Source organism: Hemitrygon akajei, chromosome 5, assembly GCF_048418815.1.
Source record: "Hemitrygon akajei chromosome 5, sHemAka1.3, whole genome shotgun sequence".
Taxonomy (NCBI): Eukaryota; Metazoa; Chordata; class Chondrichthyes; order Myliobatiformes; family Dasyatidae; genus Hemitrygon; species Hemitrygon akajei.
Window position 1 is genome coordinate 42,488,994 of NC_133128.1, and position 14,882 is coordinate 42,503,875.

The 14,882-nt window shown below is 40.7% G+C and overlaps 1 protein-coding gene across 3 annotated transcripts in view; it reads right to left on the bottom strand.

The window, feature by feature from the left end:
- Window positions 1-7,047: 7,047 nt before the first annotated feature.
- Window positions 7,048-14,882, bottom strand: part of cfap91 (cilia and flagella associated protein 91) — a 76,250-nt gene continuing 68,415 nt past the window's right edge. For all 3 annotated transcript variants that reach the window (XM_073045346.1, XM_073045345.1, XM_073045347.1), the window contains 2 exons: window positions 10,736-10,827; window positions 7,048-10,380 (listed from right to left, as the gene is read on the bottom strand). In XM_073045346.1, the coding sequence (XP_072901447.1) occupies window positions 10,190-10,380; window positions 10,736-10,827 (283 nt within the window). In that variant the 3' untranslated portion in view covers window positions 7,048-10,189. The remainder of the gene's footprint in view (window positions 10,381-10,735; window positions 10,828-14,882) is intronic.

Below are 14,882 nucleotides of genomic sequence, written 5' to 3' on the forward strand. Positions count from 1 at the left end.
TCTTGGGGTCCATGTCCATAGGACACTCAAAGCTGCTATGCAGGTTGACTCTGTGGTTAAGAAGGCATATGATGCGTTGGCCTTCATCAATCATGGGACTGAGTTTAAGAGCCGAGACGTAATCTAGCAGCTATATAGGACCCTGGTCAGACCCCACTTGGAGTACTGTGCTCAGTTCTGGTCGCCTCACTACAGGAAGGAGGTGGAAACCATAGAAAGGGTGCAGAGGAGATTTATAAGGATGTTGCCTGGATTGGGGAGCATGCTATATGAGAATAGGTTGAGTGAACTCGGCCTTTTCTCATAGGAGTGACGGAGGATGAGAGGTGACCTGATAGAGGTGTACAAGATAATGAGAGGCATTGATCATGTGGATAGTCAGAGGCTTTTCCCCAGGGCTGAAATGGCATACATGGTTTTAAGGTGCTTGGAAGTAGGTACAGAGGAGATCTGAGGGGTAAGCTTTTTACACAGAGCGTGGTGAGCATGTGGAATGGACTGCCAGCGGTGGAGGAAGCGGAAGCAATAGGGTCTTTTAAGAGACTCCTGGATGGCTACACGGAGCTTAGAAAAATAGAGGGCTATGGGTAAAGCCTAGGTAGTTCTAAGTTAGGGACATGTTCGGCACAGCTTTGTTGGCTGAAGGGCCTGTATTGTGCTGTAGGTTTTCTACGTTTCTAAAGAGGGCACATTTAATCATCTACCCTTCCAAATGAATGATCATCAAAATCCTGGGGTGTGTCCCTGTTGCTACAAGAGCAGGTTAAAGGCTCGGTACTCTGCAGCAATAACTGATCTCCACATTCCCTAAAGCCTTTCCACAACCAAGTGGAAGCGTGATGGGATTCCCTTTACTTCTTCTGCTTATACTCAAGAAACCCATCATGGCAAACTGGGCCACTTAATTAGCACTCACTCCATCTTGTTGAACATTCAAGCCTCCTCTATCTCTGTTTTGCAGGTTGTATGCACCATCTAAGACTTACACTGTAGCAGCTTACTTGACATTGAAATGTGCACTCTGAATTACAGAAATTAATTCAATTATTCTATTTTACCAATTCTGCTTTGTTTACTTTAAGATAGTGGAGTCAAAATGGTGCCAATGGCTGCCTCTTTGTGCTTATCTGCAGAAACAGCTTAAATTCCTCTCTTTATAATGTCTCTTTTTTCCCTTTTCAAGGTGGCTGGGGTTCTATTGAGGTCACTGATCTGCAATGTCATTCAAACCGTGTATTTTCACGGCAATGATTTCCTGCTCCTGGAGCTCACCGACTGGCCAATTTCCAACATTCTCCAGATGGCATGGAAGACATGCCTGTGGGGTACAGTCATGTGTAACCCTGTGGATGACCAATGCTAGGCCACCCCTGGAGAAGGAACATCAGGATTTTATGGTGGTGGATGCTGTGGACGGGAAATCTCTATAGTCAGTCTCTCTCTCTCTCGGTGGTGGGAAGAGTTGCTGCGAGTTCTCAAGTTGGTGAATCTCGGAATAAAAATCATCGCTGCAGGCTGTAAAATCATAATAGAGACTGGTTGTTGGTCACTGTGGAATGGGTACCATCTCTATGTCCCTTGTTAGTGAAGGAGAGCAAGAAAGCCTGTGGCAAGTCGAACTGTCAGGTAAACAATAGGTTTTGTTGACTGTGAATCATGGTCTCTCCTTGGGTGCTTTGTTATTGGTGGGTGGAGGGCGCTAATGCTTTCTGCTGAAATGGGTTATACTTTTGGGGTTCTTTTGTTTCTTGTGGATGTCTGTGAATACTAACAATTTCGATATACTGTATACACTGATGATAAACCATGAACGTGTCTCTATGAATTTTAAAGCATTTTTAAAATTTCAGGTGTTACACCTGCACAAAACTCACCTTTATTAATTTATTCTTATCAACATTTCCAAGATGATAAAGTTAAGAGTCCTTGATGTTTTTATTTTAGAATTACCAGTGATGAAATGGTGCCAAGAATGGCACTCTTCAAACCTCAACGTACAGTTAGGATAAACAGAAACAAGAATCAAGCATTTGGTTGTCTGATTTTCAATCGTGGTATATATTATGTTTTGTAACTAACTGAAAAGAAACACGGAGCCAGGAATGCATGTCTTGGTTTCATTTTCACTTTGGCGAGACACACGAACACAATATGATATGGAGGCGTGCTATTCACATACTTTTACATATTTTGAATTACTTAGACAAAGAATGCTTAATCAACAATCAACTTACAATATTACTCAAATATTACTGATATATGATAAACACAACACTCCTTCCTGCTTAGCCATAAACTCCAACTCAATGTAGAAAGCATCTCAACTATATAACACAACCACTATATAGATATCCACAGTATAGTAAATTTTAAATTAATTATCCCATTTAGATCTGAAGCCTTAATTGCTGTGCAGAATTTCTTACTCTTGTGGGGTAATGTCTTTCCCAACTGGGGATGGGGTGGGTTGTCACTCTGCTTGGCAGGAGAGACATGTGGCTGTGAAATAATCTTGGGTTCGGGAGTCTCCTTGGTGGTGGTTGTAGGAGTTGATTCTGGGACTGCAGGAAGTGGCTCGTACAGCTCTGCCCACCTTTCTCTTTGATAATTGACTCTGCTCTCCTTAACTGATCTATGTGTCATCTTCAGATGACATCAGACACAATCTGCACTGTGAACGAGAATGGTCCAGTTCTGTCCTTAATCTTTCTGAGTACTCACCTCTGTTGTCCCACACCAGGACAGTTTGTCCACAAGTGAAACATTGAACATTCTTGTTTAAGGAGCCTTCAGTTTGTCTCAGCCGTTTTGTCCTGCATACTCCTTCTGGCATTGGGTTGGAGGAGATCCAAGCAAAGGACAACCCAGGAACAGCATAGCCAGTGAGCCGTCAGATGTGGAGTGTGTTGCATTGCGATATGCAAGCAGTAAAATGGCGAGCTTCTGATTTGGTGTCAGTGTAGTGTGTTTTGCCAACATTGCTCACAGTGCATTCTTTAGACTCCGGGCAAACCTTCCTCTCAAGCCATTTGTAACTGGTGCAGATTTAATATATAATTCTATTCATTTTCAGGAATGACTGAAACTGTTCAGCAACAAACTGTGGTCCATTGTCACTTACTAATTTTCTGGAACACCAGACCTTGAAAAAAGACTTCTCAGCACATCAACAGTGTGCGAGGCTGTAGTGGAGGCTACTGGGAACACTTCTGCTGCATCCACTAGTACCAAGAAATTTGGGCCCCAATGCATGGTCCTGTGAAATCCACATGCATCCTCTGCCAGAGCAATGCGGGACTTTCCCAGGGATGGAGAGGCTCTGGTCCTGGCATCTTCAAGACATGTTAGCATCCTGAGCAGTGCTCAATCTGCTGATCTAACCCAGGTCACCAAACAAAGCTTCGGGCCAGTGCTTTCATTTTGACTATGCCAGCTTGTAGCTCCTCCAGCACTTTGGATTTCAGCTTGGATGCTACAACTCCTCTCAATCCCCACATAGGGCAACCCTGTTCAAGGGCCAGGTCATCCTGCTGCTGGTAAAAATGGGGGCACTGGAGTTTCTGCTCCACATTCTAGCCACTTTTGGTGACTATGCAGATCTGACACAATGTGGAGTCTTTTGAGGTTTTCCCTCTGGATCATCTCTGCCATAAAAGGGAGAATTTTGATTTGTGTTGGGGGAATATGTCAAGAGGGGTGTCCTGTTTTGTAAATTTTTCAGGTGTTACCTTTTCCAAGGGTCAATAGGACAATCCATTAGCATTTCCATGATTAATTGTCCTCTTGAATTTGATCTTGTAATTGTGTCCTCTAAGAAATAAAGCCCATCTCTGCATTGATGCTGCTAATGGGCAATTCATGCTGCTTCTGTCAATTGAAAATGGACGTTAGTGAATGATCAAACACGAGGAAATCTGCAGATGCTGGAAATTCAAACAACACACACAAAATGCTGGTGGAACACAGCAGGTCAGGCAGCATCTATAAGGAGAAGCATTGTCGACGTTTCGGGCCCAGACCCTTCGTCAGGACGGTCATCATTAGTGAATGATGATCGGTTACAAGGATAAACTATCTCCCATCCAAGTAGTAGAACTATTTTACCTCCCAAAGCAGATTCAAGGACACCCTGTCAATCTATGCATAATTTTTCTCTGCATTGGTAAAGGAACATGATGCAAGGGTAATGGGGCATTCACTTTCATCACTTATAACATGAGTGGGATGACAGCACCTATACCAAAAGGCAAGACAATACAGGCAAGCTTCACTGGACAATGTGGATCATAATGTTCAAGTACAGTGTCTGATGTCACCATTTTCACCATTTACTTTACCTGTTTTGAAAGCCACCTCACACTGCTTTGTCCATTGCCACTTCTTCCTGATCTGTAGTAATGATTTCAAGAGGTATAACGCAGTAGCCAGGATTGGCAGGAACCTGTTGTAGTAATTGACAACTCCTAAAAAGGACTGCAACTGTGACATACCCTTTGGTCTGGGGCATCGACCTCTGCTAGAATTTTCTCAGCACACTTGTGTTATCTGTGTGTGGCAATGGTGTGACCACAGGAAGTGATGCTTCAGATTTTTCATCAACAGCATGCAGATTAGTGCATTTTTTTTTGAAACTTCAATGTGACTTTTTAATCTCCTTCTCTTTACTGTGTGGTCCATTTGTTTTTGTCTGCCTAAAATTCTCTTTGCAAGTTTTGCCTTTAAGCCTGCATTGGCCTGGTTTATATGAGCCCCTGTTACGTGTCCGTACTGTAGCTAGGCAGGATTCTGTTTAGATGTTGCAATTTTGTTCTCATTCACTTTCATTCCTGACTGCAAATCAGTTGCGCCTCTGTCTCCTTTTCCCATTGGCTATGCCAACAACTCTTTTAAATGTAAGTTGTGCTAAAGTTAGGAGCTACCGGTATTTTGAATGCTTTCTTGTAAGATTCTACAAACTAAATGTTATCTCAGTGCATCATTTAAGTCCTTCACTGAACTGACAATGCTCAGACCCTCTCTTCAATTCAGCCACATGAGCTTCTGACCCTTTGCTTTTGACTCTGGTTATGAACTTTAAAGCATTCTGAAATCAACAATGGTTTCATTTAGTTCTAAATGTTCCTGAATTACTTTCACCATATCAGCAAAGCTTATTTAGACTGGTTTGGTTGGAGCAGTCAAACTTTTAAGCAAATTGTATGCTCTTCTACCCAATGTATCCAGCAAAACTGTTTCTCATCAGCTATTCCAGTTGCTTCAAACTATTGCTCAATTCGCTCAGTGTACAAAATCCAGTTATCTCTTATGCAAGTAAGTCTATCTTTCTGATGCTTTTTAAAAAATAATCATCACCCGGTGCTCACTGTAAATGAACCAGGAACTCATCCTTTCTTTTGCCTTTTATTAACACTCGACTGCTTCTGTCACTTCCTGAAGAAGCACATGCTAGCATTTTATAAAAACTTGAATGTCTTGCTGCAGTTCAACAGGTAAGTAGTTGTCTTGTGTTCGTTTAAAACTCATCACCAGTTATTTTTTGTAACTTTAGAACATAAAAACTGATTATAAGGAAACACAGAGCTGGGAAAGTGTGTCTTAACTTTGTTTTATTCTAGCAAGACATGTGAATATGACCTGGTGGCGTGATGATGCATGCCATTCACGTACTTTTACATAAACCCCGTAGTGAATTAGTTAAACAAGCAAAGAATGCTTAATCAAATAATATACTTACAATACTACTCAAACATTACTGATATATTAAATAAACAACAGTATAGAGTACATGGGCATTTTTTCCCGAACAGTCAACTGTTCTAGAGGACATAGAAAATGATGTGCCAAGAACATGGCTGAGTGTTTATTAATCAGCAATAATATTCAAAATAGGCTATTAGAATTGTAGGCACAACATTGTGGGCTGAATGGACTGTATGGTGTTGTACTGTTGTAAATTGTTTAAGCACAGAATTGGAGATCTAGTAGACAATGCAAGGAATGATGTAACGCAACCTCTTTTACTCACCTTTATATTTTTTCTATTTGCAATCTGTTTGTTAGGTAAGAGTTTCATCTAAAATTTAACTACACCATTCTTTTTGTTATAATAACTATGCTTTTAATAAATATCTCCGCAATGTACAAATTACATCAAGAACAGATAAAGCTATGTTTGAGGATGGAAGGTATCTTTAAAAAATTACAATGAAAGAGAATGATTAATCTCTTCCCACATGTAAGATTTAGCAAAATATTGTTGTGTGCTGCTCTAGATTTCCAGCGTCTGCAGAATCTGTTTATAACAAAATATTGTATTTATTTTAACCAAAATACATATTTAGCAAAGTATGCTAAAATGCAATGAATCTAATGTTCATTCTTACCCGATATTACATTTTTAAACAACTTAAGTTTTTGACTATGAATCGCTGCTGTTTGGTAAAAAAAATGTTCTGCTACAGTTACATTAAAGAACATTAGCCATGGTGTTATTTCATCCTCATTCCTAAGGAATCTGTTCCACCAATCATTGAGTGCAAAACTAGGTTTGACTCCTTGGAAGAAGGGAAGAGGAAAAGAAAGGTACTTTACACAAAAACAGAAGAAAATAAAAGAAAGAAGCTATTTGGCTCTTGCCTGCCATTCAATATGATCATCCCTGATCTATGTTGGTCTCAACTCTTCTCTATGTCAGTTTTCCATACCCCTTAAATTTTCAGTCTTTATCAATATTCAGTCTTCAATATTTATCTATCTCCATCTCCAGGACATAGCATTCCAGAAGTTCACCTCCCTTGGAGCAGAAATTTCTATGTAACTTATTCTTAAGTGACCAGCCCTTTATTTTGAAATTATATTTCCTAGTTTGTTTTCACAAATGAAAGAATCAGCTCTCAACATCTTTCCTGTTAATCTCCTTTAGACATTGTGAGTTTAAATGATGTCACCTATCATCCTAAATTCCAAGGAATAGAGACCTAAACTGCCCTGCTCTTCTTGCAGGGCACATCAGCCCCCCCTCCCCCCCAATCCCATCCCATTACCCCATTCCCTGCCTGTGCTTGAGCCTATTGCAAAGCTCTGTAACTTTATTACTGTTTCTGCTTCCACAATTTTCCCTGGTAATGTGTTCCAGGCACCTACCACTTCGTGTAAAACAAAAAAAACTTAACTCCTGTTAAACTTTTTTTGCTCTAACAAAGCTATGCCCCCTAGTTTTTGAATTAGCTTGGTAAATCTCCTTTGGACTGCCTCCAATGCTGCATCCATTATTACAGACAAGGACACCAAAACTGTGCACAGTATTCCAGGTGTGGACTCACAAACAACCTGTAAAACAGCAATTAAATCTTCCGTATTCTTAAACTGTTACTCCTTCACAATAAAGACCAACATGGTGTGTGCCTTATTAACAAATTATTGAACTTGCCTTACTTTTTGTAATTCATGCACAAGAACACCTAGATCCCTTTCAACTTCACACATGTGTACTCTCTTTCCATTTTTCAGCAAGGTTGGAACTAGTCTCTCTTGCCAATGGAGTTTGGAATTCCATTCAAGTGTTATCTCCTATACTGCAGATGGGGAAAAAGCAATGAAACGTTGGGTGAGTAGCTCACTGAGTGATACTAGTGACTGCTCTGCCAAAGTGAGTTTCTGATTAATGAAGATTCCAAGTTGTTTATTTTTAGATGGGAACAAGGTGTTTAGTCATGGTATTGTCTTTGAAATATTTAGACCCTCTCAAACACTGAAAATGTTCACTCCCAAGCACTTGTGTAACATGAATGTAACTTGCCACATACCAGCCCAAACAGGAATAATACCCAGATATAGCAAAAGGTGGGAGCACAAGGTGGTGGTGACAGCATATCTAAAAGAGACTCTTATCCCCACCTCTTGGCTTTAGTCTCATATTCTTCTTTCTAGTCCTCTTTTGGTGTGGTGCTGTGTGCAATAATGTCCTCAAATATGGACAGGACGATATAGGTTACAGCAGAAGATGGCAAAGTGAGAAATCTGAAATATATTGCAGTACAATTTCACAGCAAACCAGGTCTTGGCAGTTTTGAACAGAAATTTCAATGATTGCCTCCCAGTGTTGTAGGATACTCAATGGCTTTCATTACAGAGCACTTGGCTACACTTACTGAAGTGCAAGCTGGTGTCTGGTGTCCAGAATTATTATGATAGTCTTGTCTGTAAAGAGCCATGCATTGCTCCAGTATGCCTGCTGAAATGCAGTGAATGCCGTCAGGAATGAAGGAGTTATGTGACAGCTCCCTCTGCATTTGCCATATTTTTGGCTGTGATTCTGACTAATTAATCTTTCAGGAAGTGAAATCCCTTGTAGTCAGAGGTCTTGAACAGATCACAGTTTATGGGTGAAGACCGTAACAGCATATTGCAACCACCACCTAGTGAACCATGGGAAATCCAGCTAACAAAGCAAATCCACGTTTCTGTAAAGGAGATACTTGCTTTCCCATGACTAGAATAGACTCCAAACTATGCTGCTCTTTAGAATAAGCTGTATGCAAAGTAGTTGTGATGCATTGTGATTTCCACTGCTATAGACAGAATGTGAGTGTGCAGGAGAAATCCTGTGTAAATTAATTTGTAGAGGTAACTAAGATTATCAAAGAAGGCAGGTAAGTTGCCATTATCTACTTCGACCTCAGTAAGACATTTCACCAGATCCCACATTATATGCAAGTTCCAAAGATTAAGATCTAAGGTAAGCTGGCTAACTGGATCCAAAACTGGCTTGGTGATTAGAAGAAGAGGGTAATGGTGGAAGGGTACTTCTCTGAATGAACATCTGTAACCAGTAGTGCTGCAACCATTGTAGTCTGTGATGCACATGAACAACTTGTTTGTGAATGTAGGAGGTATAATTAGTAAGTTTGTGGATGGCATGAAAGTTGGTGATATTACAGATAGAGGAGAAAATTGTCTAAGGCCACAGCAGGATGTGTAGCCTTAGACAGGATGCAGGATGTGGATACCATGTGGATCCAGCTACAGCAGGATGTGGATACCATTTAAGAGTAAATGGTAGGGTTCTAAGGGATGTTTATGAACTGAGGAACCTTGGGGTACAAATGCATACTTCCTTAAAAGTAGCAACACAATTAGTCAGTGTGGTGAAGAAGGCATGATGACATGGGTGTAACATATCTAAGTAGGGGCATTGAACAGCAACATTACATAACACAAATCAGACCGCAAATGGTAAGAGTGTAGAATGCTGATGGACAAAGTTCTGCATGGACAGGGTGGGCTGCAGAGCCTTTTCCTGTGCTGTACAACTCTGACTCTATGATAGGTTGCCTTGGACACAGCCTGTCTTCCACTTTGCCTTGAGCCTTATCTGTCAAAATGGCTTTGACTCTGGACTCTTCCCATTTGCCCCTGGACTCTTCCCATTTGCCCTGTAAACAGACTACAACCGACTCATTGGCCAACAGCTGTTTGAACCTCCTTGATTAATGTAAACAGCATGAATGCAAATGGCCTATTAAGTATCTTGCAAGTAATTGAAAGCAAACAAGATAGCAAATGCTGAAATCTGAAACAGAAAATCTTGAAGTAACTCAGCCAGTCAAGCAGCATCTGTAGAAAGAGAAACTAGTTCCTATGAAGGGTCTTTGATCTGAAACATTGACTCTTTCCACAGATGCTCTTAACTGGATGTAATTGAGATCTCTTCAAAAACTATAGGAAAGTGATATGATGCATTTCTGCATAGTGACAAGACCAAGTGCAATATGTGACTCACACATTGTGTTAAGTGGATAGATGTGGAGCAATTTGTTATGTCTAGTATAAAATCATGATCAACTGAGCAAAGGGGAGAAAGGTTATGGGGATAGTTAGGAAAAGTATATTTTCACTTTCCATCTGAATGTGATATTTAATGGCAGAGTAAGGTCCGGGGTGTCTTTGTGATTGTGCCAGGTCAGAATCAATGTTAACATAATGCTTCTTGGTTATTCTATATGTTCTATGAGAGAGAGAGATCCACAAACGATACTTTCCATGGTCTAAGACAGGATTTCATTATAGCTGAAATATTAGTATTAAAAACAGGTTGAGTTCTATCCTCATGGGCAATTGTCTCAATGCTGCAATTGACCACCTCTTTTTGAATCGCAGATGCAGCTTTAAAATCTGCTAGTTTCTCACTTTATGATTTATCCATCTGTTTCATCGTTTCTTCAACCTCAGTGATTGCATTGTTCAGAACATCTGCTGCAACTTTGCTTGATGCTGTTTCTGTTGGTGACTCAGGAATATTTGTCTTTGTTATAATTTGTTCACTCTCATTATGAATAATGCGGTGAGCAGCAAGTCGATGCCTACTTTGGAATAGTCTTACTGTTGGATGAAAAGAGAAAAAATTATTTCGTGAATGAGCTTCTGTGTATAATTGATGAAACTAATGCAAAATTAAAGACAGTTTTAAACTGAAAGCCTTTATGTAAATGGATAGATTTGAAGATTTTTTGTGAAAAAGAGAGAATGCAATTTCTGCACATGCAATATTTTTCGTCTTTGTGAACGTGAATCTCTCTTTAAAACAATGAAGTGGCATTGCTTTTGATATAGAACAGGAACAGAACAAAAACTCATTGTAAATCAATTCTCATTGATACTGTACTACTTTCTTTTCTCATTAATATTGAAGCAAAATGTTTCATATTCTAATTATTTGCTTTTTAATGTTTAATACCTTTGTCCCTCATGATCATTTTGTGTGCTTCTGGAATGAGGAAGCCGTGCACCAGCTCTGAAACAATCTCTTCTGACTGTAGATTTGTCCGGCTAATAAGAAAACAAAAAGCGTCAAATTAGTGGAATAAATCCCGACTTTGTACACATCAACCCAATAAATACAAGGCAGGAATGGGCCACTTAGCATCTTGCATCCAATCTGCCACTCAAAAGACTATCGTTGATATTTTACATAATTTTTCATGGTGGAACCATTCAATTTCTTTGAAACCTTAAAAATCTATTGAATAAATTATTTAGTATACTTTTTGACAGAGCAACCATTCCTCCAAGATTCAAAAATCAGGTAATTCTTGTAGATTTAAAGTAAGCTTTATTATATTTTATATTCTAACATCTTTAGTGTAAGTGCTGATATTTCCCTTCTAAGCATCTCCCGGTTAACCTTTTATGACAAATACATGGACCTACTTACCGACCTCTTGACATCTAACATATATTCTCCTTTTCCACTTCTATACTTGTACAGGTTGGTTACAAATGGTCCTTTGACCATTTTCTTGCCTGGTTACTTAACCAGTTATTATTTCTTGGCAGTCACTTTTTGTTTTTGCAGATTTCTTACTCGTCAGTATATCATTAGCAAACATAATGCATACACGAAGTGTGCATAGCGGTGAATACTCATTCATTAAAGATGGGTACTATCTGGTGGAGCAGTTATCATCGGGGTGGTCTGAGTCAGAGTGCTAACAGTTTGGCTCAACTGGTCATCGGCAAGAACAGGCGGAGGCAAGGTAAGTAGGTAAGTTCATACCTTATTTCTTATATCTTATTTAACTCTTGAGAGAATAGGGGGTATGTCTACAGACCAACTGTTCTGCTCTGGGTGTTAGATGTGTGATTTCCAGGCGACCACCAGCCTCCCCGATGGCCACATCTGCACCAGGTGCAGAGAGATGTAGCTCCCTAGAGACCATGTTAAGGAACTGGAGCTACAGCTCAATGATCTCTAGCTTGTGGAGGTGATAGACAGGAGCTACAGGGAGGTAGTCACTCTAAGGTTACAGGAGACAGATAAATGGGTGACTGCCAGGAGAGGGAAGGGAGAACATCAGATGGTGGAAAGCACCTCTGTGGCCATCCCCCTCAACAATAAGTACTCCATGGGGGGATGGCCTACCTGGCCACGACCACTGGCCGTGCCTCTGGCATTGAGTCTGACCCTGTGGCTCAGAAGGGCAGCAATATTCAAAGGGGCGAAGAATGCTGGACTGAAGATGCTGAAGTTAAACGCATGCAGCATTCGGAATGAGGTGGATGAACTCGTGGTGCAATTCGAGATTGGTCGGTATGATGTTGTGGGCATCACTGAGTCATGACTGAAAGAAGGCCATAGTTGGGAGCTTAACATCAAAGGATATGCTTTGTATCGAAAGGACAGGCAGGAAGGCACAGGCAATGGTGTGGCTCTGTTGGTAAAGAGATAGAATATTATCTTTAGAAGGAGATGACATACAATCAGAGAATGTTGAATCATTGTGGGTGGAGTAAAGAAACTGGAAGGGTGAAAAAAACACTTGATGGGAATCATATATAGGCCTCCAAGTAGTAGCCACTAGTAACCTTAGAAGGGTTGAGATTGCAAAGGGAGCTGGAAAAGGCATGTAATAAGGGTAATGTCACAATTGTAATAGGGGACTTCAATATGCAAAGGGATTGGGAAAATCAGGTTGGTATCGGATCGCAAGAGAGGGAATTTGTTGAATGCCTACGAGATGACTTTTTAGACCAGCTTGTGCTTGAGCCTACTCAGGGAAAGGCTATCTTAGAATGGGTGATATGTAATAACCCAGATCTCATTAGGAAGCTTAATGTAAAGAAACCCTTAGGAGACAGTGATCATAATATGATTAAATTCATACTGCAATTTGGTAGAGAGAAGCAAAAGTCACATGTATCAGTATCACAATGGAATGAAGGTATTACAGAGGCAGGAGAGAGGAACTTGCCCAGGTGGATTGGAGGAGGATACTGGCAGGGATGACGGCAGAGCAGAGATGCCTGAAGTTTCTGTGTATAGTTCACAAGGCGCAGGATAGATATGTCTGACAGAAGAAGTTCTCAAATGGCAGAGGTAGACAACTGTGGCTGATAAGGGAAGTTAAAGACTGCATAAAAGCCAAGGAAAGGGCATATAAGGTAGCAAAAGTGAGTGGGAAGTTGGATGATTGAGAAGCTTTGTAAATCCAAAAAAAGGCAACTAAAAAAGCTATAAGAAGGGAAAAGATAAAATATGTGGGCAAACTAGCCGATAATATAAAGCTACTGTGCAGGTTGACTCACTGGCTAAGAAGGCATACAGTGCATTGGCCTTCATTAACTGTGGGATTGAGTTTAAGAGCTGAGAGGTAATGTTGCAGCTATATAGGACTCTGGTCAAACCCCACTTGGAGTACTGTGCTCATTTCTGGTCACCTCACTACAGGAAGGATATGGAAACCACAGAAAGGGTGCGGAGATGATTTACAAGGATGTTGCCTGGATTGGGGAGCATGCTTATGAAAACAGGTTGAGTGAGCCTTTTCTCCTTGGAGCAATGGAGGATGAGAGGTGACCTGATAGAGGTGTATAAGATGATGAGAGGCATTGATCATGTGGATAGTCAGAGGCTTTATCCCAGGGCTGAAATGGCTAACTTGAGAGGGCACAGTTTTAAGGTGCTTGGAAGTAGGTACAGAGGAGACATCAGGGGTAAGTTTTTACGCAGAGAGTGGTAAGTGCACGCACTGGGCTGCTGGCAACGGTGGTGGAGGCGGATACAATAGGGTCTTTTAAGAGACTCCTGGATAGATACACAGAGCTTAGAAAATTAGAGGGCTATGGGTAACCCTAGGTAATTTCTAAAATAAGTATATGTCTATAAGGTTCTATATTGTGCTGCAGGTTTTGCATGTTCCTACGTTTTTTCAGTTATATAAAGAGTAAAAGGGAGGTGAGAGTCGATATTGGACCACTGGAAAATGATGCTGGTGAGGTAGTAAAGGGGGACAAAAACTGGAAGATGAACTTAATGGGCGCTTTGCATCAGTTTTCACTGTGGAAGACACTAGCAGTGAGCCAGAGGTCCGTGAGTATCTGGGAGCAGGAATGAGTGCCATTGCTATTACAAAGGAAAAAGTGCTCAAAGGTCTTAAGGGAGGAAGGCAAAAGAAAGGAAATTATAGAGCAGTTAGCCTAACCTCAGTGGTTGGGAAAGTGTTGGAGTCTACTATTAAGAATGAGGCTTCAGGGTACTTATGATAAAATAAGTCAAATTCAGCATGGTTTCTGCAAAAGAAAATATTGCCTGACAAATCTGTTAGAGTTCTTCCAGGAAGTAACAAGCAGGGTGGACAGTGGAGAGGCAGTGGATGTCATTTACTTGGTTTTTCAAAAGTAGTTTCTCCAGTGTAGTCTTTATTTTATCAAGAAAAGTTAAAATCTTCCCCTATACAAATGCTGTAATATTTTTTCATCAACTTTCTGAAAACAGACTTTGTGATATCTACAATCAGTTCCTTGCTCTTGCTAATATTGATTCAGAGGTTGTTGCGACACCATTCAACCAGTTGATCCATCTCACTCCTGTACGCTGCCTCACCTTCATCTGAGATTTTACCAACAATAGTTGTGTCATCTGTGAATTTATAAATGTTGTTTGAACTGTGCCTAGGTACACATACATGAGTGTAAAGGAAGTCCAGCAGTGAGGTGCACCTGCGTTGATTGTCAGCAATAAGATATTATCACTGATCGTTACTGACCGTGTCTCCCGCTATGAAAGTTGAAGATCTATTTGCAGACGGAGGTACAGAAGCCCAGGTTTAGAAGCTTAGTGATTGATATTGAGGGGATGATGGTATTAAATGCTGAGCTATAATTGATAAACAACAACCTGATGTATGTTATGCTGTTGTCTTGATTCTCCCAAGCAGAGTGCAGAGCCGGTGAGACTGCATACACTGTAGACCTGTTGTGACAGGTAAACTGCAGCAGCCCTGGGTCCTTGCTCAGGCAGGAGTTAATTTCTGCTATAAGCATCCTCTTGAAACAATTCATCACAGTAGAGATGGTGTTATCGGGTGCTAGCCACTAAGGCAGCT